This window comes from Puma concolor, chromosome A3 (assembly GCF_028749965.1).
Source record: "Puma concolor isolate L17-30 chromosome A3, mPumCon1.1.hap2, whole genome shotgun sequence".
In the NCBI taxonomy this organism is placed as follows: Eukaryota; Metazoa; Chordata; class Mammalia; order Carnivora; family Felidae; genus Puma; species Puma concolor.
In genome coordinates, this window is record NC_141669.1 from 102,014,038 (window position 1) to 102,039,747 (window position 25,710).

A 25,710-nucleotide genomic window follows, 5' to 3' on the forward strand; every position below is an offset into this window, starting at 1 on the left:
CTGGCAGTTGTCCACTGTAGTTAGGCATGAAACCAGTATAACAAACGTAAAAGGAAGGAGTAAAATTATTGCTATTGATGGGTTAGGTGATTGTACGTAATTTAAAAACCCAAAGAGATCAATTGGAAAGCTATTACAATATATAAAGCTCAATAAAGGGACAGAGTATAAAATAAATATTTTTTAATTGCATTCTTCAATTCTTAACCAATTAAGAAAAAAAAATCTATTTTTACTAGCAGCAGAAACACAAAATCCTTAAGAATTCCCTTAAACATGTGACATTTGTGAAATGGTAACACTGGTAAATTTGAAAAACTTAAATTTTGAGATACCATATTTCTGGAAAGCAAGCATAATGGTTAAGACTCTAGGCTTTATTGTATGACAGACTGCAGGCAGATCTTGATTCTGGGGGCACCTAGGTGGCTCAATCAGTTAAGTATCCAACTCCTGATTTCAGCTCAGGTCATAATCTCATAGTTTGTGGGAACCAGCCCTGCCTCAGGCTTGAACCTGCTTGGGACTCCCTCTCTCCTTCTCTTTCTGCCCCTCCCCTGCTCATGCTCTCTCTCTCAAAATAAATAAACATTAAAAAAAAATACAAATCTTGATTCTGATATATGGCATGTGATTTTGGGCATTTTATTAATCTCTCAGATGTGTTCTCTCATCTGGCAGTGAATGCAAAAATAGCATTTCCTAGGGTAGTTGTAAGGATGAAATGAAAAGAAACTCACACTTAGTATTTAGTGTAGTGCCTGAAACAGCTCTAAGTTATAATTCTGTTTAAATATTTAAAGATGTCAGTTCTATAGGTTTAGTGCAGTTTCAGCCATAATCTCAGTTCAAATGAAAGTAAAGAAAAAGGATACCAGTAATCATCTAAAAGAATAAACAGTGAGAATGACTAATACATTTTTGGGAAAATACACCAGTATAAAAGGATTCTGTCAGGTACAACATCTAAATCTTTTATATTGCTGTGTGAGTTAAGAAGTTTGGGTAAAAATAGAGGGACAAATAGATGGAATGGAATAGATAAATAGAAGAGTTTAGATTATAATTTAGACCAAAATAAGTTTGAATACCTGATATTGGAACAAATGGATGAGTCTTTATATGAAGAGCTTATTTCAGATCTTTACCTTATAATAGCCCAAAATAAACTCTAGATAAAGTATGGGAAAAAATTAAAAAATCAAACCCCAGAAACAGAATAAAATGGAATTGTGTTTTTATTAAATCTGTGTTTCAGGAAATAGGTATTAGGAATTTCTAGACTTTGAAAAGGGAAAAGGAATCAACAGATGTGACTACATATATATTTCAAACTTCTACGTGAAAACCTATCATTGCCACTCACACTAATAGGAAAAACTCAAATCCCCTATTTGATAAATTGCATATTGCACAGAATTGAAAAAAAATAGTTTGTTAACATATATATTAAGCCCAGTAGTATCCAAACAAGACAGATTAATACAGTTATATTTCTTGACTCTCAAAAGTAGCCAATATACAAAAATACCAAATCCTGGGTTGCCTGGGTAGCTCAGTAGGTTAAATGTCCAACTCTTGGTTTCAGCTCAGGTCATGATCTATGGTTCTTGAGTTTGAGCCCCACATTGGGCTCTGCCCTGACAGCATGGAGCCTGCTTGGGATTTTCTCTCTCTCTCTCTCTCTCTCTCTTGCCCTCTTCCTCTCCCTCTCCCTCTCTCTCCCTTTTCCTCCCCCATTCATGCTCACACACACACTCCCTCTCTCAAAATAAATAAATAAACTTAAAAAAAAAAAAATAGTACCAAATCCCAATGAGGGTGAATCCTTTTTTTATACCAAGATTGTATCTAAACTATGTGATAATTTTCAGTTATATTTAAAGGATTTCTTAATTTTTTTTAAGTTTATTTATTTTGGGGCAGGGGGAGAGTAGGGGCCGAGAGAGAAGGAAACAGAATCTGAAGCAGACCCCAGGCTCCCCAAGTTGTCAGCATAGCCCAACATTGGACCCAAGCCCACGAACTGTGAGATCATGACCTGAACAAAAGTCCGACTGAGCCACCCAGGAGCCCCTCTATTTAAAGGATTTCTTAAAGCATTGGATAATGGATATTGGATAAATGATATGACTTAAAAGATAAATTGCGTATTACAAAATTATTTTTTATTACGTATGTTTTATGTCCTTCAGTAATCATTTTTGTGTATTTTGCGTCAACAGTCATTTCTCATGTGTGTGTTTACATTGAGTTCCTGGAGTGCCTAGACTCTTGTTTTGCTTTTATTTTTCCCTTGGATTCCAGAACCATCTTGTCCTAGTTGATGTATGCAGGAGACACTCTGTTTCTGTTCTGAAGTTCCACATCTGTTTCATTCCAACCAAAACAACTATTTTTAAGGAGATTCCTCAGAATGTTTTAGCTTTCCGTAGTAGGTTTGGAAGTGAGTCATTCTTGCTGTTTTCATTGAGTTCAGTTGTAATTCTTGGAGTTCCGGATATTGTAAGAAAAGTAAAGAATATATTGATCTTATCTTATTTTTTTTTGTGTGTGTGTGTGTGTTTTTAGATATATCCTTCAGAATTTGGAAAGGAGAGGATGAAGGAAGAGCAAGTTCAAGGACCAGTAGAGTTATTAAGTATACCTGAAGATGCCCCTGAAAAGGACTGGTATTAAGCCATTATAGACAATAAAATTAAATCTCATAAGTTCATGTCACTAACTCAGAATTGTGGTCACTGTAATGGAACTAAAGTTTATGCTCTGCCTGCCATTCATCGTTAAAACAGGTTGCAAAAGCAGATTAAAGTCTGTCAGAAGTGGCACGCTATTCCAACAACATTTTGTGTGTATATTTACATTTCAGTATTCACAAATTACTGCAGTTTTGAAAAACATTTCTCAGCCTCATTGCTCTGAATAAGTTTTGTTTTTTTCCTGAGATGTTGCTTTCCATAATAGTGGCATTGAAACCCTATTTGCCTTCAAAATATACAGTTTTTGTAAATTTGAAGATTAAATAAAAAAATAGTGATAACATTGTTTTATCATCATAATGTAGTATTGAAAAAAAATTTAAGGTAATTTTTAAACCACTAGGTGGAGCTATGTGCACGTAATAAAAATGGTAATTGACAAGATTGGTGGCAGAAGAGAGCCAATGAAGAGTTTCAATATGTTAAATGAAATTAAACTTACAACCATTTAGACTTGACAACACATAAATCTGAAATAAACATTTTACCAGATCAGGAATTTCTTTGTACTTAGAACTAATGCTTTCCTAGCATAGTTTGTAATATGTTTAATTATTAATATTATCATTAATTATTAATTATCATTAATCGTATTAATGTTAATATATTATATTAATATAATACATTTAACATTATAAACTTGTTCAGCAGTTTTACTTGAGCGGTTATATGTGGTAGCAAAATAAAAAAAATGACTATTCAAGAGTTAAACTCTAGGTAACCATATGTAATTCTTTTTTTTTTTTTTTAAATTTTTTTTTTTCAACGTTTATTTATTTTTGGGACAGAGAGAGACAGAGCATGAACGGGGGAGGGGCAGAGAGAGAGGGAGACACAGAATCGGAAACAGGCTCCAGGCTCTGAGCCATCAGCCCAGAGCCCGACGCGGGGCTCGGACTCACAGACCGCGAGATCGTGACCTGGCTGAAGTCGGACGCCTAACCGACTGCGCCACCCAGGCGCCCCCATATGTAATTCTTACACTCTTCTAGACACTAAATTTCAATCAAAATACCTAGTCTGTGCCTTGTCAAAATAATAAAATGAGCTTAAGTATTAATGCCCATAAAGGCAGAGTCATGAAAGAAAGATAGATTGGGATGAAACAATTTTTTGAAACAATTACATTCATTTTTTAAAGGAAGATCGGTCTTTGTGTTCTAAGCTTAATGAGTTTTCTACCTTTTAGGACTTCTAGAGAAAAACTGAGAGATTATCAATTCAAACGACTCAAGTACTATTATGCAGTAGTAGACTGTGATTCCCCTGAAACAGCTGGCAAAATTTATGAGGATTGTGACGGCCTGGAATTTGAAAGTAGTTGTTCATTCATAGATCTAAGGTAATCCAGTATGTCTTACCGATTTTATCTTGTAGCACAATATGATTATAAGAAGTAAAATATTAGACTCCTAGTATTTTATGATGTTTCATGTTGTGAAAGAGGATTTTTTGCTTTGGGATTTTTTGCTCCTGTGCAGCATCACTCTTAAAGAAAACTATAACAAGGAAATGCTAAACTATTATGTATGAGTCACCCCGCATTTATATCCTGAATTTCAAACATACTGGCTATGTTTTTAGTTCTATGTAGTGATATTTTCTTTGCAACTCTCTTTTAGAACTAGGAACCAGGTGAATTAACTTAAAAAAAAAAGCATTGAGGTAGGGGCAGAGGAATTTGCTAATAAACTGGTACCTCTACATCTGTGCTGCCTAATACAGTAGCCACTAGTCACATCTGACTATTTAAAATTTTTAAAAATTTTAAAATCATTCATTTGCTTAGTCATTAGACATATGTAAAGTACTTAATGCAGAGTAGATATAGGGCAGACCATATGTTGGATAGAGCAGATTGCCGTCATCACAGAAAGTTTCATTGGACAATGCTGCCATAAATGCTGTTCAATGAATGAATGGTGTTGCCGGCATTGTCTTTGGACTTCGGCGTTATTTTCACCACGTGCACAGGCTTCACTGACCCAGAGCTGAAAACCCTTAGGTGGTTGTAAATGTCAGTTCTGAGGAAACAGGAAACTAAACTACTGTACCATTTTATCATTAGCCTAGTCCTTTTGAACCCAATACACCATTTTACTATGACACTTTGAATAAAAATCAGTTCTCTGTATCCAGGTTTGTGAGAGGCTTTGTTCTCAAAATGAAATATTTCCAAAAAAAAATGCATCATTCATAGTCAGTGGCTTTCATACTTTGAAAGCATTCCGACTGGTAGAAAAACAAATAAAAATTTTTGAATTGATAATTTGGAATAAAATTTTAGTATGTTTGCATATTTAACACAAAGGGCTTATCTCATCAGACAAGTGTTTCCTTCTCTTTTATGTTAAGAGTTTCAGTTGGAGGTACTTGTTCTGAATGTTTAAATAGTAGTTACCAAACATTTGTTAGAATATCAAACTCTTTGGATGTTACAAATTCATGTTAACATGTTGTTTTCGGGATCATTTTGTTCTTTCTAGTTCTGTTTGGGGACATTTCCATACTATGTTAGAATAAGGTCTGGCAGGCCTAGAAAATAAGATCAGTGACCATGGAAAAAATTTACATTCCCTGTTTGATTTTGTTAAGCATGCATCAGAAAAGAAAATTGAGTTTTCTGGTACTGTCCAATTATCTAGAGAAACTTTTTTTCACCTGCCCAAAAATATAAATGCATGCACATTAATAACACTTAAAAATATTGGTTTCAGATACCTATTTCTCTTCTACTAAATCTGTGCAGAAGTGTAGCTGGAGGAGGATACTGTGTAGACCTAGTGAACCTTAATTATCTGTTTCTCTACCAACAAATAATTTTTAGTGGATTACAGAGCATATGCTTTTTTTGTGTATGGAACAAAATCTATATAAATTACAAAACCTAAATATATTAACCATGGGTTATTTAACTATGCTTTTCCCCCCTATTCTTTAGCCTGATGCCTAAGCGTTGTCAGACAATTACATTTACACTTAGTAGCTAATTATTTATGAAAAAATATTGTAAGATAATATTGTGAAGATTTTTTAGTCTTAATTTTAAGCTTATTCCTTATTTTCACTGACACCTTCTGTGTTTGATACTTTATATTTAGAACACTTATCCATTACTAGTTCTATTTGATCTTCAAAATACCATATACAAGCCAAGACTGTGCCATCAGGAGTCTAGGTCGTTTTGAAACATGGGGGGGGGGGGGGGGCATGTGTGTTTGCACCTGATTCATATTAACTGATTCCTAATGCAGGGTTTCTACCTACAGAGTTCATTCAAATTTAGTGGAATTACAGATTTATGGTTTATGAATTTCAGAAATTTTGCGCCAAGGTTATTTCTAACATTGTTTGCCTCATCTACGTGTGTGTTTTATAGAAACTTTTATATGGTATGTATGTACAAACTAGAACTAATTAGGGGAGAATCTAAACTCTGGTTGTTTATCACTACAGCATATGTTTAAATAACTTTATTTTTTGTTTCTTAGGTTTATACCAGATGATATTACCTTTGATGATGAGCCCAAGGACATAGCCTCAGAAGTGGATTTAACAGCATATAAACCAAAATATTTCACATCTGCTGCGATGGGAACCTCAACGGTATTTCTTAACTGTTAAAAGTGTATAGCTGGATTCTTGCTTTAAGAAAAGATTTGGTGTATTATTTACTTATAACATCTTTGAAAACGGAAAGTATTCAAAATTTTAATGCACAAATACAAGTAGAAGGGAAACACAAGTATATTTGCATTTTTATTTGTTTGAACCTATTTTCAAATTTTTGTTATGTCTTTAAGCTTGAGTCATTTACCCGCAAATGTTTTTCTCCTCTGTCTTTCCCGTACATTCTTATTCAGCTAGATTCTTTAATAAGTTATATGTCAGTTATTAATACCCTACAGAGTAAGGAGAAGGAGGTAACAGATTATTTCAAATCACAGTTAAAACCAGTAGAAATTTTAAATAGAAACACATTTTTTCTGTGGATATGATCCAAAATTATAAAAACAATTTAAGTAAAGTAATTCAGGACTACTAGATGTCACATTAATGCTTAATTATGAACGGCCAGAAGATTTTTATTGAATTAGTTTGTTACTTAGCTGCCTACCTTCTCTCTTCTTTTCCCCCCATAAACCTTCTACCCACAGATAGACTCTGCAGCAACTACCCAGTCTTCCCATTGCCTTTTCTGTGACAGACCACTGTGCTCTTCTGAGGACAGGCTGATGGTAGAGAGACCTATTGTATCTGTCTTCCGCATGCTATGGTGGGCACTATGTGACCTTGATGAGTTACTGAGTATGGTAAAACCCCACCATTATGTGATAAGTGTAGTTTAAAAGATTCAGTAACATAAAATGTAGGGTTGGTTTCTTTTCAAGACTGAAATATGACCAAGGCAAGACTGTTCAGACAGCTTTTCTGGAATTCCTAGTGTACCATCCACATCTGTACCAGTTCCAGTAGCAGTTTTATGGTTATCATCTCAGGGAAGTTTTCTGAATAGGGGTAATTCTGAATCCTGTGACTAGTTAGAACTTCTAAGGTAGTGACAGTTATCTTAGGGATCCTTTGGTTAACTGGTGCCCATTTTGTTGCCCTGATCTGGGGAGATTAGCCTGAGGAGAAAACAAAACAAAACAAAACAAAACATAGGGGACCCACCCTTATAATTCATTAACTTATAATGAAGTTAAAACATCTGACAAGACCCCATCTGAGAATAGGGGCTGCATAGAGTGCAGGAGTCAATCAACACTAATCATGTTATAGATGAATTTCTGTATCGTGGGGGTTTACTGTACTTCCAACCAGTAGATACATTTCTTATCAGTGGCTCTTAATCTTTTTTTGGAAAAAGGACCCTATTGAAATTGTGTTGAAAGCTTTAATAGATTTCACATAGTTTGTAGACCTCCTGAAATACTTAGAACTCCAGGTGAAAAACATGTTTTCTTGGTTCATAATAATGTAACGTTTTCACTAATGTGTTTTATTTCTTTCCCTACAATTAATTAACACACTGATGAATTTCTACTCCCAATAATAGAGTACCTTGCATATAGCAGAGAGATATAGAAGAACATAGATTGATGAAAATGGTTCCTCTTTCATAAATAAAATACTTTTTATTAAGCATGTCATTTATGATTTGCTTTAACATGTCTTAACCTTTTAAATATTGTTAAACATCCACATTAACGACAAATATTCTGATACTTTTTTATTCTTATTGGTGAAGGTGGAAATCACTTGGGACGAGACTGATCATGAAAGAATTACAACACTCAACAGGAAGTTTAAAAAGGAAGAGCTTTTGGACATGGATTTTCAAGCTTACTTAGCTTCCTCTAGTGAAGATGAAGAGGAGATAGAAGAGGAGCTACAAGGTACTTGTTAGTCTTTTGGTGTTCTATGTTCACAAGCATTTAGATCCCTAATCTAGGCTTATTAGTGGGAATACGTCTTTGGCAGTAGCTTAAAGGGAGTGCCAAGCTAATTCTAGGCTGCCTGCAAAGCATACTCAAGTGTACGGTATTATATACACCTATGGATAATATTTGAAACTTTTTAGAAGTATTTTTTTGGCCTGAATTTCTTTAACCACATACATTTTGTTTAAAACTTTTACCAAACAGGGTCGCTTGGGTGGCTCAGTCGGTTGAGTGTCCAACTTCAGCTCAGGTCATGATCTCACTGTTTGTAGGATCAAGCCCTGCATCAGGCTCTCTCGGCTGTCAGCATGGAGCCTGCTTTGGATCCTCTGTTCCCCCCACTTTTTCTGCTCCTCCCCCACAGCTTATACCAAACAAAAAAAGCCTGACCTTTTAATTCTTTTAATTTTAATTTTTTTTTTTTTTAAAGAGAGCATACATGAGCCGAGGAGAGGGGCAGAAGGGGTGAGAGAGAATCCCAAGCAGGTTCCACACTCAATGTGGAGCCCAATGGGTGGCTCAACCCCATGACCCTGGAATCATGACCTGAGCCCAAAATCAAGATTTGGATGCTCAAGTGACTGAGCCACCCAGGTGCCTAAAGCCTGGCCTTTTAGACTTGTCCTAATTCACATAGTTTTGTAGTCTCTTAACAAACTAGTCAAATGCTCTATAATGCCCCCTTTTTTAATATTAAGAGTTACTTTTGGATTGATTATTTTTTGTATTCCATTTTCTCCTCAACTAGTTTGGAAAGTAGACTGTTTCAGTTCGTTTAGTGATTCTTTAGAAATTGTGACTTGCATTCTTAATTTATTAAGGTCTAATGGTAATTAATATTTTTACCCTCTTAGATAATACAGAGAAATCTTAAAACGACTTTCATGTTATCCTCTGTTTTGTAATCGTCTTTTTTTTTTTTTTAATTTTTTTTTTTTTTCAACGTTTATTTATTTTTGGGACAGAGAGAGACAGAGCATGAACGGGGGAGGGGCAGAGAGAGAGGGAGACACAGAATCGGAAACAGGCTCCAGGCTCTGAGCCATCAGCCCAGAGCCCGACGCGGGGCTCGAACTCACGGACCGCGAGATCGTGACCTGGCTGAAGTCGGACGCTTAACCGACTGCGCCACCCAGGCGCCCCTGTAATCGTCTTTTTTTATAAGTTCCACGGGATATTGATATTTAAACTGCCCTATTTCATTTTACCCACATTTTCTTCACTTTTTTTTGCTCTTTATTCTTTTCTAAATGTCATATTTCTAAGGACCATTTTCCTTCTGTCTTAAATATATCCCTGATAAGTTCTGGTAGTGTTTGCTGGTGTCAAACTCTCTTGAGTTTTAGTAAAAAAATATCCTTGTTTGGCTTTCATTTGAGAAAGATACTTTCACTAGTTAAAAAAAAAAAAAATTCTAGGAAGTCCTCTCCATCCCCACACTAATGATAATGATAATATCCTACTGACTTGTAGTTTCCTCATTTTTGAGAAATCACCTGTCTGACATTTTCAGTGTTTTGAAGATTGTCTAGAATTTTTTTCGTGACTACTTTTTTCAGTCTTTTGAAGGTAATCTAGATTCCTGGATTTCTTTTTTCTTTGACTACTTTTCAAGTTTTTTTGTCCTTTTTTCTTTTTTTTTTTTTTTTTTTTGTCTTCAGTTTTACTGTGAACTAACAGATTTATTTGTGTGCTTCGGGTTTATTGGATTTCTTGCATTTGTGCCATGGTATCTTTGATCCCTTTTGGAAATTTCTCAACCATTGTCTAGTCACACATTTCTTCTTCCCTCTCTTTCTGGAACTCTAATTATGTGTGTGTGGACACACACACACACGTATATACATGTATGTATATAAGATATTTTCAATGTAACTTCCATGTTGGTACTCTTGTATATTTCTTGATCTATCATCTCTCTGTGCTGCATTCTGCTGTTTTCTTCTGACCTATCTTCCAGTTCCTAATTTGTTTTTCAGTGGTGTTGAATCTGTTGATAGACTTCCAAAAGTCCTGTTTGGCCATTTTTCAAAACAGCAATACCACTTTATATAATTTTCTATTCATTGCAGATATTTTCAACACTTCCATAAACAGAGTTAAGTATCTTCTTAAAGTCTGTATCTGATGATTTCAGTATTTTAAGTCTTTTTGGGTTCATTTCTATTATTTTTGTTTCCTTGTATATGTAGTTAACCTTGTGTGCTAATTTGATAGTTGAGATGAGAGTATCTAATCAGAAAGAACTTTCATTTACTCTGGTCATTCTGGGACTACATTACTCCAGTTTTGTTTTGTTTTTTTCTTGAGCCTTTCTTTTCTTCTGTTTTAATAGACTATATTTTTTACAACAGTTTTGAGTTCACAGCAGAAATGAGCTGAAAATACATTGTTCCCACATCCTTCTGCCCACCCTCCTAACACATGCATACACACAGCCTGCCTCATTATCAACATCCCTAACCGAGGTGGCATATTTGTTACAAATGAGGAACCTACACTGACATATCAGTATCACCGAAAAGTCCATTGTTTACATTATGGTTCACACTTTTTTTTTCCTTTTTTTTTCTTTTTTCTTTTCCGTTTTTTTTTTTTTAACTTATCTAATTTATTTTTTATTTAAATCCAAGTTAATTTAGTTAAATCCAAGTTAGTAATAATGATTTCAGGAATAGAATTTAGTGATTCATCACTTACATATAACACCCAGTGCTCATCCCAACAAGTGCCTTCCTTAATGCTCATCACCCATTCCCAACACCCCACCAGCAACCCTCAATTTGTGCTCTGTATTTAAGGGTCTCTTATGGTTTGTCTCCCCCACTCTGCTTTTATCTTATCTGTTTTTGCTCCCCTTCCCCTATATTCATCTGTTTCGTTTCTTAAATTCCACATATGAGTGAAATCACTATGATATTTGTCTTTCTCTGACTTATTTCACTTAGCATAATACATTCTAGTTCCATCGCATTGTTTCAAATGGCAAGATTTCATTGTTTCTCATCACCAAGTAGAATTCCATTGTATATATATATATGCCATATCTTTATTCATCCATCAGTCGATGGATATTTGGGCTCTTTCCATACTTGGGCTATTGTCGATAGTGCTGCTATAAACATTGGGGTGCATGTGTCTCTTCGAAACAGCATACCTGTATTCCTTGGATAAATACCTAGTAGTACAATTGCTAGGTCCTAGGGAAGCTCTATTTTTAATTTTTTGAGGAACCTCTATATTGTTTTGCAGAGTGGCTGCATCAGTTTTCATGCAGAATTGCGTCCTCGCTAACATCTGTTGTTGCCTGAGTTGTTAATGTTAGCCTTTCTGACAGGAGTGAGGTGGTATCTCATTGTGGTTTTGATTTGTATTTCCTTGATGATGAGTGACATTGAGCATTTTTTTCATGTGTCATTTGGCCATCTGGATGTCTTCTTTAGAGAAGTGTCTGTTCATGTCTTTTTCCCATTTCTTCACTGGATTATTTGTTTTTTGGGTGTTGAGTTTGCTAAGTTCTTTATAGATTTTGGATACTAACCCTTTATCTGGTACGTCGTTTGCAAATATCTTCTCCCATTCTGTCAGTTGCCTTTTAGTTTTGCTGATTGTTTCCTTTGCTGTGCAGAAGCTTTTTATTTTGATGAGGTCCCAGTAGTTTATTTTTGCTTTTGTTTCCCTTACCTCTGGAGACATGTTGAGTAAGAAGTTGCTGCGGCCCAGGTCAAAGAGGTTTTTGCCTGCTTTCTCCTCGAGGATTTTGATGGCTTCCTGTCTTACCTTTAGGTCTTTCATCCATTTTGGGTTTATTTTTGTGTATGGTGTAAGAAAGTGATCCAGGTACATTGTTCTGTATGTCTCTGTCCAGTTTTCCCAGCACCACTTGCTGAAGAAACTGTCTTTATTCCATTGGATATTCTTTCCTGCTTTGTCAAAGATTAGTTGGCCATACGTTTATGGGTCCATTTCTGGGTTCTTTGTTCTGTTGTGTCTGTTTTTGTGCCATAAAATTCTTTTTAGTATTATCATAGGACCATTAAACTAACTTTCTGAGATCCTATGATTGGCCTATCATTTTTTAGACTACTGAAGATACTGCATTATTTTTCTAAGTTTTTCATAACGTGAATTGTACTCCACACATGGAATGGAAAAGTCATCCTAGTTTCTTTGTTCAGACATCTCATATTAATAAAACCACATAATTTCTTAGGTATTTAATAGTCTCTGAAAAAGTATGATTTGCAAGGGTAGTTATGTTGGGCATAAAAGCCTTCTCATTTTTTTCAGGCTTCAGTGACTGTTGCTTATTAATTTTTGGCATTTCAAACTCAACTCCAGATTGAGTGACCATTTTATTTCTAGTATGATCAGAACAACCAAGTCCTTTTTCAAATAGCCTGTCTTTCTCTCATATACATACTGATTTGTCTATAGATTCTTTTTATTCACATGCCTGTATGGTCATTTATCACTTTCTGATAATTCTGGAATAGTTTTTCTTCACTAGCTGCTCTAAGTTAAAGGAAAGAAGAGAACATGTATATTTGTGAAGAACGTTAATAGTTCTTTGATTGGTTTGAGAGAACTGACCTAGACTTGAAATGATACTGACATTTGGACAAAAATGTGATGTGTAGTATATTTTTAAGATCTTGTGCTCCACTGGTTTCAAATCCTGAGTTTACCACATAGTAAAGTTACATAGGTTAACTTTCCTAAGCCCTTGTGCTTTTCTTTCCGCAGCTATGAAATGAGGATAATAATAGTACCTGGCTCATGTTTGGAAAGATTGAGATAATGGTCACAAAGTGCTTACCATACTACCATGTATCATATATTTTTACTTCTAAAACTTTAAGAATTAATGGCTTTTTGTTTTAAATATACTACTTATTAAGTTTTAAAAGCATGCATTTTTCTTCATTATTTTAATTGATTGCCAGCTTACTTTAATCTGCAGTGTAGTGCCTCTGATAGATACATTAGTATTTTTGAATGCTTTAGAGTTACTAGATGTTCCTGGTGTTGTTTATAAAAGATCATCACAGGGCTTCTTACTGTTGGACTACTTTTTTCATTCCTTATATAGTATTAAGGCTCTCACAAAGTATTGTCCTTGAATTGGGAAAAAACAGATTTACATGAATTATCCCACATTTTAGAGCTTTGGAAAGTAAAATTTTAGTACTGGAAAAAATCAATTTAAAGTAGGCCATCAGAGACTTACCACTAAAATTTCAACCTGGAAGGAGCTTGCTTCTAATTATGTTTTCAGAAGTAAGCTTTTAATAGAAAGAAATACATTGCCATTTTGTTAATGTGTTCCTCATGTTTTATCCATTGAGTTATGGGATACATGACAGAATTCTATCCAACATTATTTTTGTGGCACAAAGCACAAACAGGAAAAAGATGAATTTCAGCTGTTTGAGTGAAAATATAAAAGTGTGATAGGATGGAAAGAATGTCCTGGACTATTTTTTTATTCATTTAGAGAAAAAAACTATGAAAACATTTACTTAACCAGTGTTTTTTCCATGTCACCTTTTTTAAGATGTGAGGGCAATCTGTTAACATTGATGTTTGACAGCTAAATGTTTGATGATATTAGACGTTTTTAGTGACTGGCTAGCCATAGCTTATAGAAGAGAGGGTCTTCATTATGCTGCTTCTAAATTTTCCTTTACCAGGGACATTTAGTCAATTCAATAAGTCTGTATGTTTTGCATTAAAACCTAGGTTCTTAATTTATGTTTTTTTGACTTGGAAAATTACAGTGGAAATATAGACCGAACAAACTTTTCACGTATTAGTTTTCTTTGGTTTTTGTTGCCCTGAATTTTATATTGTTTCTTTGTATTCTAATTATTATTTTTATAAATTAAGACATGGAAATGTGGATATTTTTCCACAAAGGGATATTAATTGAATTAACTTCTAATTTATTCTCTTTTATTCTCAGTGTATTAATGAGATCCTGAGAGTAAGCATATCAAATGGAAAAGACTCTTTATTGTTCATTTTGGACTACAAGCAGCTTCCTTTATCTGTCTCTTCAGTATAACAGTTATGTCCATGTACCACATGCATCCCAACAACATTCACCCTTGTATTGACCATAACATTTTAAAGCCACTATGCCAGATAGTGGAAGATGTAAAGAGGGATAAAAAGCTATCTCTGCTGTCTTATTTATAGGGAAGAGAAGTCCAAGGATGTTACATGTCTATAAAATTATTTTGAAATATGAATTTTAATAAAAGAGAGATTTCCAAGTATACTACTTAGAACTTATATTGCAAATGATTTTTATTATAAACAAGACCTAATTCTTTCAATGAATTCATTTAATATTAAGAAATTTGTCTGATTTTGGTATTCTGTTTTTGCATTATATCTAATAACATCTATTAGAAGGTGCTATAGTGACTGTGAGATTTAAATACTAGATTTAAATGTCAATTATTTCTGTATGTTAGATAAAATTGATTTTTTTTATTAGGTGATGCTAAAGTCAATATGGAAGAAGATGGGAAAACAAAGAAAAGTCAGAAGGATGATGAAGAACAAATTGCTAAATACAAACAGCTCTTGCAAGTTATTCAAGAAAAAGAAAAGAAAGGCAAAGAAAATGATATGGAAATGGAAATTAAGTGGGTTCCAGGTAAGAATTATATACTTACTATGTTCATTTATTTTTCTTCATTTCAGGATATTGAGGGTATTTTAGATATGAAAGAAAAGAAGAATAACTCTTAGAAACAAAAACAAATCTTATTTTCCAGGAATATTTTGGTGAGGAAGTTAACATGGTATTTGCATACATCATTTAATTTTTTTTAGGGAGTAGTGTTATAGACTCTTGCCACTTTATTCTTGATTGGTTTCTTTGATTTACTAACTGTAAAGTATTTCTGTCCATTTATGAAGATAGACCTTTCCTAGGTTTGATTCCAGTATTCTCAAGATGTACAAACTTGAATACAGGCACCATGTGTTCTAAGGTCATTAAACTTCTTTTTAAAATATGTAATTCGTAAATGAGCTTTTCTCCCATAACCCCTGTTAGACCTTAATTAGTGAGGTTTCACTAGCACAAAATACATTAATACATAGTTTTCCATCTCAGTTTTGCTGTGAAGAGTCAAAGAAATATAGTAAGTGATTTTTATAACTGCCTTGAAGGGCTCAACAGTTTTTTTAGAGTAGTACAATACTAATTAAAACCATGTCAAAGCTAAACAAAGATAAAAGCTATTATAAATGAGGATTGTTTTCTAGCATACTCATTTTTTCAGCATCCTGAGCAAAGCAACATGTACCCTTGGAACCAATATTGTTTTTGCAGATTACTGCTGTTTACATACATGTATATCTTTTTTTTTTTTTTTTTAAAATCCCAGTATAGTTAATATACAGTGTTGTTAGTTTCAGGTGTACAACATACACATATATCTTTTTTTTTTTTTTTTTTTTTTTAAATTTTTTTTTTTTCAACGTTTATTTATTTTTGGGACAGAGAGAGACAGAGCATGAACGGGGCAGGGGCAGAGAGAGAGGGAGACACAGAATCAGAAACAGGCTCCAGGCTCTGAGCCATCAGCCCAGAGCCTGACGCGGGGCTCGAACTCACGGACCGCGAGATCGTGACCTGGCTGAAGTCGGACGCTTAACCGACTGCGCCACCCAGGCGCCCCCACATATATCTTTTAAAGTTAGGTATAATTTTTGACCAGGATTCAGTTCTTTTCCCACAATTCATCTCTAGATCAAAGAGTATTAACAACTTGTAGGAATATCAAGTGTTCTTAGGGTGCCTGGGTGGCTCAGTCGATTAAGTTTAACTCTTGATTTGGGCTCAGGTCATGATTTCATGGTTCAAGCCTCACCTTCAGGCTCTGCCCTGACAGTGTGGAGCCTGCTTGGGATTCTCTCTGCCTCTCTCTTGCTCACACACACATGCATTCACATTTTTCTCTCTCTCAAAAAATTATAAAACTTAAAAAAAATTAAGTGTTCTATATTCAATTGTATCTATTTCATACAATTAGTATGTTTTTTCACTGGTAATGTTTGCATAGATTTTTGTTAGGGGGGGAAACTAGCATAGTTTGATAGTTGGTAGTTGTTTGACTAGTGTAATAAAATTTCTAGGGTGGACACATCTCCTGCATATTCCTGTAGGAAATGTGTTGCTACGTTGTAGCCCATTTATTTTAAATGTTTGTCTTTTGCAGGAAATGGTGGTAAGAAAAATGAAATTTAGTAGTGTTATTGAAACAGTTGTTGGGAGAACTCAAGTTTAGCCTGGAGAGGAAAAGTCTACAAAGTGACTTACTGGTTATTTTCAAGTATTTGCAGGATGACTGTATTAATGAAGACTTAATTGCTCTTATTATCTCAGAAGTCAGTACTTCTGCTAGTAAATAAAAATTGAAGGAAGGTAGAGTTTAATTTAATATAAAGAGTAATTCTCTTAATCATTAGAATTATCCACCAAAAAAATCAAAGAGGCTGCTTTAAGGGGTTAGATGCTCTTTTCAGTAAGTCTCACAATAAGGTGATCTAACCATTCCACTTGAGAATGTTTGTGAAGAACATCTTTCACTTTATGATTGAGGTTCTTTATAATTCCATGGAATGTTAAATTCTGTCTTTTAAGTAAAATACATTGTAATTACAGTTTAATCTTAGAATGAGCTCATTGAATGAAGATATTTTAAATGAACATTTTTTTTAATGTTTTTATCATTTTATTTTGAGAGAGTATGCATGCACATGATCAGGTGGGAGGCAGAGAGGGGAAGAGAGAATACCAAGCAAGATCTGCACTGTCAGTGCAGTCTGACGTGGGGCTCAATCCCATGAACCATGGCATCATGACCTGAGGCAAAATCACGGGTTGGACGCTTAAATGACTGAGCCACCCAAGCACCCCTAAAATGAACATTTTGAATTGGAGTGTTGAATTGACTGAGAAAGCAGATTTATAATAAACTTGATTGAGAAGTTTTATAGCAAATACTTCAGCTTTGTCAAGTGGACCAGATCAAACCTTTGTCTACATTAATGTATAGGGAAATTACAAAAAAGTGATATTTATACTTGTTTATACCTGGAAGATATAAGTAATACAGTTTTCCTGGGGCTAAACCTCACTTGGTCATGGTGTATTATCCTTTTTACATATTCCTGAATTTAATTTAGTAATGTTTTGTTAGATTTTTTACACCTATGTTAATCAGGAATATTTGTCTATGGTTTTTGTTTCTTGCAGTGTTTTTGGTATCAGGGTAGTGCAGACCTTATGAAATGAAATGTGAACTCTTCCTTTTTCTGTTTAGCAGTACGTTTTAATCTTGAGTTTAATTTCTAGATGTAATATTAATGTCACAGAAAATATCTTGAAAATGTAAAATGAAAAATTATTGTCTGTTAATTCCAGTATCCTAATTCAGCCACTGAGTGATTAGATGGATTGATTTATCATCTCTCTGTTGTTGAACACTTAATCATATTTCTGATCTTTCACTGTGGTAGACTTAAGGTATTGGAAAGAAATGTGACTGAAGACCATTACTAATTTTAACCTAAAAATATCAGTACTTTCTTAGACTCTTCACATTCATCACCAGCCAAGTAACTGGCTTACTATTTTAGGGCCTTTTATTTTTAATGTTTATTTACTTTTTGAGAAAGAGAGCATGAGCAAGGGAGGGGCAGAGAGAGAAAGAGACAGAATCTGAAGCAGGCTCCAGGCTCTGAGCTGTCAGCATAGAGCCCAACACAGGGCTTAAACTCAAGAGCCATGAGATCATGACCTGAGCCAAAGTTGGAGGCTTAACCGACTGAGCCACCCAGGTGCCCCATAGGGCTTTTTACTTTTAAACAGTTTTTTAATGAACATGTCCATTCCCTCTCTCCCCATTGTAGAAATGTTTCTGAGCATCTAGAGAGCAGTCAGACCACAAAGAAAGCTAAATACTGGCAGTCAAGCTCACTCGGTAGTTCTGTGACTTTCTCATTCACATAGCAACTTGACATATGCTGTGGATCAACCTGTGGTTCTCTCACAAGTTGTTAAAACTACCAGTGTCAAAACCTCAAATGCTCAAATGTTAAATCTCAGATGCCAAGCATCTAGGATGTTATAAATAATCTATAGCTTTTTCCATATTTTGAATTATTTTTATAGGATAACTTCCCAGAAATGGAATTACTAGGAAAAGGCATGAACACTTTTTGTGTCTTGAGATAATTGCCAAATTGTTTTCCAAAAGGGTTGTACCAGCTTATAATGCCTTCAGCAATAAGTAAAAGTGCCAATTTTGTGGACTTACCATCAAAATTGGGTATATTCTTTTTTTTTTTTTTTTTAACTTTATTTTTGAGAGAGAGAGCATGAGCAGGGGAGGGAGAGAGAGGGAGACACAAAAACTGAAACAGGCTCCAGGCTCCGAGCTGTCAACACAGAGCCCGATGCAAGGCTCAAACTCACGGACCACACAATCATGACCTGAGCCAAAATCGGACGCTTAACCGACTGAGCCACTCAGGCACCCCAGATATATTCTTTTTTTTACTGCTAATTGAATGGAGGACAGTTGATATTCTAATATATAGTATATATTTTGTAAGTCTTTAGCCATAGTATTTTTGAAAGTCTCAAATAGAGTATTGCTATCTGAATCCTTGGTATATGCATGCACACGAGTATCTGCATAAATGTGCATGTGTGTAAATATAAAGGGTCTTTTATATAATGTACATAGTAAATGACACAAATAAGCTAATCTTCAGGGTCTGTTTTTTTTGTTTGGAAAGTGGGACTAATAATACCTTTCTTGCTGAAACTGAGATATTTATAAAGGTACCTGATAAGCTACAGTACTATTCATGTCATAAGTGAATTTTGGTGGATTTGTGTTCAGCAAAATGTGTGTTCCCAGTAATAGTTACCTGGAACCACAGGGCTTTTATGTTATACTTCAATAAACCACAAAGGGTCAGTATGAGATTATACTATCTCATTTACTAGGTGTTCTTTGGCTTGAGTTTCCAAAATATTAAGCTTTTCAGAAAAATAAGTACCATTAATCACTAACACTTGTTGGAATATGTTTTTTTTTTTTTACACTACTTTAAATTTTATTTTTTTTAATTTACATTGAAATAAGCATACAGTGCAACAGTGATTTCAGGAGTAGATTCCTTAATGCCCCTTACCCATTTAGCCCATCCCCCTCCCACAACCCCTCCAGTAATCCTCTGTTTGTTCTCCATATTTAAGAGTCTCTTATGTTTTGTCCCCCTCCCTGTTTTTATATTATTTTTACTTCCCTTCCCTTGTGTTCATCTGTGTTCCCGTGTGTCTTAAAGTCATCATATGAGTGAAGTCATGTGATATTTGTCTTTCTCTGACTAATTTTGCTTAGCATCATTTGGTTTTTAAAAGGAATTTTATTTTAGAGTATTTAAACCTCTAATCTTTTTACATAGTAACAGCATGAGTTTAATTTCTTAAAGGTATAGTATTAAAGGAGGCAGATAACAGGTACATTGGTGTAACAACTAGAATAAACTAGACTTTCTGTTGATACTTTAGTTCCTTATGCAAATGTAGTAATACGATCACATTAGTTAGTATTATGAGTAAGTAAAGATGTTGAATGATAAAATTTTTAAATAAAGTTGTAGTTCATTATTTTGATGTTTGTGGAGTAATTTTTCCCATCTCAGTGTGTTGCTAAAAATGTATCCCGGCTGACTCATTTTGATAAATACATAAGGTGATGTATGTTGGGTCTTCACCAGTGAATGTGCCTCATTAGGGAATTTGTAATGTACATATAAATGAAGGATAGTCAGTTTTAGCTCACATGTTAAATAACCTCTCTTACATTATGGTTCAAATAATTGATGTGACAATTTTTTGGTTGTAGATGATACAGGGTATATGTAAATAATATTTTTGAAATTCCATCCAGAATATGAACAAATAATGACGTTTCTTTATAATCTTAAAACATTTGATATGACAAAAGTCCTCTTTTCCTTAGTTATCTTTGGTTTAATAGATGCTAGTGAAAAGGATATCTGTTTCTTTTTTTCTCAATATCCTTCAGCACTCCAACTTTCCTTCAAATACTTATTGAGCACCTGCTAATGCCAGGAACTTTTCTAGACACAGTGTGAGCAAAACATACAAATCCTTGACCTCAGAAATCTTATGTTCAGATGAATCTAATAAAAAAAAGTATTTGAGCAGAAACTAGTAGAAGTCAGATAGTGAGACATGCAGAGAAGAGTATGAGAGCAGAGGTAATAGCAAATACATGGCCCCGAAGCTATAGTTTATCTGTTGTGTTTAAGGAATAGCAAAGAGAGCAGTGTGACTGGAGTGAGTAAGTGGGAAAAAGAATAATAGATGAGGTCAGACGGGTAATGTGGAGCCAGAAGGACCTGAACTTCTTCTCTGATTGAGATGATAAACTGTTGGAGTTTTGAGCTGAGGGGTGATAAGATCTGAATTATTTTTTTAACAGGATCATCCTGGGTGCTGTCTTGAGGGTAGATTAAGGTAGGAGGCAAGGACAAAATGGAGAAAATCAGTCAAGAGGCTATTGTACTACTTCTGATTGTGGATGGAATAGGTTTGCAAAGGAACCTCAAAAATTCTCTTTTGGTCACATGTTAATTTTAAGATGCCTATTACATCTCAAAATAGGCATGTCAAGGAGACATTTGAATATACAAGTTAGAGTTCAGGAAAGAGGTCATAGCTGGAGATCTGAATTTGGATATCTTCCTAGTCCACGCCTCTGAAAGTGAAGAACACCAAAAGAGTGAGTATAGGTAGAAAGGAAGAAAAGAGGTTCAAAAACTGATCCCTGGAGTACTGCAGCATTTAGAAGGTGAGGAAAACGTACATAGATTTATCCAAAGACAACTGGGAAGAAACCACCAAAAACCACAGGAGGAAATTCAGGATTGTAGGGTATCCAGACAGCCAAGTGAAGAAAGCATTTCAGTGAAAAGATGGGTCAATAAAATATAGACTAAAAATGATCAGTGTGGAGATCATCAAATATCCAGTAATTTTTAACTGTTTTGGTGGAATGAAAGGGATAAGATTAATGCGGGTTCAAGAGAGAATGAGGGGTGGAATTGGAGACAGCATGTACAGACAATTCCTTTTTCTAAAGTATTTAACTGTTCAAGAGTTACAGGCATCGTGACACTTCATCCCTAAAAAGTACTTCAACATGTAACTTCCAAAACCAGAGTCTTCTACATCAGCACAGTGTCACACTAAAGGAATTTAATATTGGTAAATAGTCAGATTTCTCATTCATTCCAATAATACTCTTTATAGTTCTTTCGTGATCGTGTCAGTCAGTTTTAAAGTGTACAGTAGTGAGTTATAGAATACCCACAATCTGGATTTGTCTGATTGTTTTCTCACAGTTAATTCAGAGAGAAAGGTTTTGGCAAGAATTCTCCATAAATGGTGTTGTATACTACCCATTGCTTCATATCATGAAGTTCCTGATGTCAGTTTGTCCCATTATCTGTGCTGTTAACTTTGCTCACTCAGTTAAGGTGGCATCTGACTGGTTTTTCCAATGTAAAGGCACTTTTTTTTTTTTTTTTGGTAACTGGTAAGTAATTTGTGGGATGTATAAAATTACCCTATTCCCAAAATCCTATCTGATGGCATTGCATTCTTTGATGATCCTTGCTTGAATCAAGTTATTATATTATTCATTGAAAACTGCTGATTTTCTGTCATTCCTTCTACGTTTATTAGTTAGCATCTACCCCCTTTCTTAATTTATTATGGACCAATGGATTGACAGATCTGGAGGAGTTTTTCTATATTGGGTCACAGAGGAATGGGAAAGAAACTGGAGGAGGAAGTAAGATCAAGAGAGCATTTTTCTTTCATATGGGGAAAATAACATGCTTCTAGAAATGATCCACCAGAGAGAGGAAAAAATGATGATGCACAGAGAACTGTGTTCTAAAGTAGGCAAAAAGAGTTGGAATATTTTTACACAAGTGGAAAAATTGGCTTTTGATCTATGTGCCTGGGCATTTCATCCATTGTACCAAGAGAGAAGGCAAGGAGTATGATCACAGGGTAATGGGTAGAAATGGTAGTGACAGCTTGTAGTGCTCTTCTATTTGCTTGTATTTTCTTAAGTGAAATAGGAAGAAGGTCATCAGCTGAGAGTAGGGATAAGAGAGGAGACAGAGATTTGGACAAAAAGAAGATATGAAATAGTTGTCTAAGAGAGTGGTAAAGAGGGAAATTTAATAGTACTGCTGAACACCAATAAGGGTGCACTTGCAGTTCATGTTCACGTAAAGTTAGATGAGTCAACATAATTATATTTTTCTTTAGCCACATTTAATGATGTGGTGCAATCATGGAGTAAGGGGAGAGTTGGACTAAACCAGTCTAGTAGATTTGTCAACCAACTATGACCAAGCAGGAGAGGGGTAAGGGGATTGAAAGTTATATGCAAGGCAGTGATTGTCATGATGGACCTAGGGATCTATATTGGGTTAGGAGGAAAATGAGGGTATGTTGAGCATGAGGGATGGGGAAGAGGTGAGAAGATTAATGGATTGTAGGTCCCTATGAGTCAGAAGGTTAGATACTAGAGAGAATATAATGGAAAGATTAGAGCTAGTGTTTGAAGAGTAGGATACTTGAAATTAAGATTATGCTGAGATTGCAATTTAGAATTATGACATGGTCTAGTTATGGTCCTGGGAGTAAGTTTTTAAGATGGAGTATAGAGTAATAGGAAAAGAGGAGGTCAGTGAACTATAAGGCCCAAGATCATCTGTGTAGATATTGCAATCACCAATATGACAGCGCTTATATTGGAGAGTGGCAGTGAGCCAAGGGCTTAGCTTTTCAAGATATAAGGGGAGAGACTAGTTATTAAGTATCTACAATAAGAAGAGCTTGTAGGGGTGCCTGGGTGGCACCCAGTTGGGCATCTGACTCTTAACCTCAGCTCAAGTCTTGGTCTTCAGGGTTGTGAGTGCAAGCCCCTCACTGGGCTCCGGCACTAGGTGTGAAGCCCACTTAGAAATAAATTAAAAAAAAAAAATTAAAAAGGGCTTGTGGGTAGTATAGTCTAATAACATGCCATTCAGAGTTGGGGACTTTAGGGAGAAGGGCCAGCCAGTGGACTGGAGGTGGCAATTAGTAGTAAGGACAAACTATGGGAAAGAAAAATTCACCACCTAAAAAGGATATTTGGGATATAGGCCCCAGAGGAGAACAGGTTTCAGTGAGACTCAGATTAGCAGGTAAATGAAGAAAATTCTGTTAATGACTACTAATGAATGATTGTAACTGACTAACTTGTAGAAGGCCTTCATTGTTGAGGAAGAGTGAGAAATGGTCATGTTCTCAATCTTTATTAGATGAGTCGGAAGTTGTAGACTTCTTGTGGTGACAGTTTAAAATAGGGATAAAGGGCATAATGAGATTAGTACTGGTGGTACTAAAGCTTTAATGTGGTGAGACTGACTTTCTTGAGGGAGCTCTTGTCTGGAACCTAGAGCTGTAGGATTCTTTTTCAAAGGAGACATGGAAGCCAGAGGAAAAGCAGCAAGGACTCCTCTTACTGTCTCCAGTCAGTTCACTCAGCCAGACGGTATGGGTACAGCTCTTCCTTAACTTACTCTTTCTTCTACCCTCTACAGTTGTAATTCTGTTTTTATTCTGGTGTCCACTTTGTCCTTTGTCCTTCCTTTTTTCCCCTTTATTCCACCCTCATGCTTCTGTTTAGTGTCCCAGTGGGAAGCTTAAACACAGAGACACATTAATGACACATACCTATGTTTCTTGCGTTATTTATTCTCTATTCAAAACTAAAATGTTTTTGAATCAGTTGGGTATTTTTTGCTAGGCAGCCCAGTTTCAAACATTTTAATTTTCATACATCTCAAAACCTGTTCACTATTTACTTTTGGCTATATCAGTATATCCAATTATTGTCAATGTATTCATTATTTGAAATGTATTCACAAAAATGTTTTTTGGTTGGAACTTTTAAAATAACCAGATGTGTAAAGTTTTGAGTTGAGTGGAGAGGAAAGCATTAAATGGGAAACCTGAACTTTAGGCTAAAGAATTTGCAGTATGCTTTGTGCTTTGATGATGGGATGGAAATGAGTTTGCAGCACATTATTCTGTCTTGTACACAGCTAGTAAGTGGCTAGAATTGTAGGGTGTGTGCTCCTTCCATGAATCATCCAGTTAACACGTTGACTGTAAGGATTTTGTGAAGTTATAAGCTGAAACTTTTTGATGTGAAAAAAAGAATCATTTGTGGAATGTGTAATAAAAATGAAAAGCAGCTAAGGTTATCTAAAAACATTGATTGGTAGCACATTTTCTACATAGAGTTGCCAGTAAATTTCTCTGAATTTCCTGGATTATTTTAAAGATTATTTTCTCTCTTAACAATATTAAGACTTAATTTTAAAAACAGCTTTCCAAAAAGCTTTAAAAAAATATCTGAAGCAAGAATTGAGGATATTTTTATACCAGTCATAGTTTCAGAAAGTGCTAAAATTCCTGTATGTTTTGAAGTTTCAGGTTAATTTGTCTGCTGTCTTGGGATGCTTGCAAACATCTAGGATGACTTTTTTTTAATCAGTCATTCCTTCTCTGCCCATATATCACTTCAGTTGTACTGTTTGCATCTGTAGCCACTATTTCCAGACAGTAGTACTTTTGCCACAGATTTATAATCTCCCTGAAGTCAGTTCAAGAAGAGCGAGCTTGTTTCATGTATTGTTTTCCCACAGCCCACAGCTATGCTGATTTGTTTGAAGTTGTGAATTCTTTGGTCTTTAAAGCAGAACTTTTGCCTATTCTGTTTGAGGTTGTCCCACATCATCATTCTATATGCTAACTGCCTCGCTAGCCAACCATCATTTTGCTCACACATGTTCCATAAGTTATTCTGATAGAATCCACTCAGACTACTTACTTACTTTCAGCAGTTTCATTATTGTTCTTTTTTTTTCTGAAACTGGAAAATCATATAACGTTATGTTTACTAAACACATTGATTTTTTTCTTGATATTTTTTATTGTTATGAAATACATATAAAATTTACCATCCTAACCATTTTTTAAGTGTACAATCAGTGGTATTAAGTATATTCATGTTGTTGTGCAGCCATACCCTCATCCATCTCCAGAACTATTTTTCATTTTGCAAAACTGAATCTGTGTCCATTAAACAGTAACTCTTCATTCTCCCTCTCCCCTGCCCCGGCAACCACCATTCAGCTTTCTATTTCTATGATTTTGACCACACTAAGTAACTCACAAATGGAATCATACAAGATTTGTCCTTTTGTGATTGGCTTATTTCAGTTAGTGTAACGTCTTCAAAGTTCATCCATGTTGTAACATATGTCAGAATTTCCTTCCTTTTTAAGGCTGAATAATTTTGTTATTACAC

General features: G+C 35.0%; 2 protein-coding genes across 4 annotated transcripts in view; one reads left to right on the forward strand and one right to left on the reverse strand.

The window, feature by feature from the left end:
- NDUFAF5 (NADH:ubiquinone oxidoreductase complex assembly factor 5) overlaps window positions 1-25,710 on the reverse strand; it is a 62,660-nt gene that overhangs the window by 34,275 nt on the left and 2,675 nt on the right. For both annotated transcript variants that reach the window (XM_086701660.1, XM_086701657.1), the window contains exon 2: window positions 25,231-25,272. The gene's annotated coding sequence lies outside the window, so the exon portion shown is untranslated. The remainder of the gene's footprint in view (window positions 1-25,230; window positions 25,273-25,710) is intronic.
- Window positions 1-25,710, forward strand: part of ESF1 (ESF1 nucleolar pre-rRNA processing protein) — a 66,834-nt gene that overhangs the window by 8,623 nt on the left and 32,501 nt on the right. For both annotated transcript variants that reach the window (XM_025932333.2, XM_086701655.1), the window contains exons 5-9: window positions 2,572-2,672; window positions 3,949-4,101; window positions 6,251-6,365; window positions 8,011-8,158; window positions 14,709-14,870. In XM_025932333.2, the coding sequence (XP_025788118.2) occupies window positions 2,572-2,672; window positions 3,949-4,101; window positions 6,251-6,365; window positions 8,011-8,158; window positions 14,709-14,870 (679 nt within the window). The remainder of the gene's footprint in view (window positions 1-2,571; window positions 2,673-3,948; window positions 4,102-6,250; window positions 6,366-8,010; window positions 8,159-14,708; window positions 14,871-25,710) is intronic.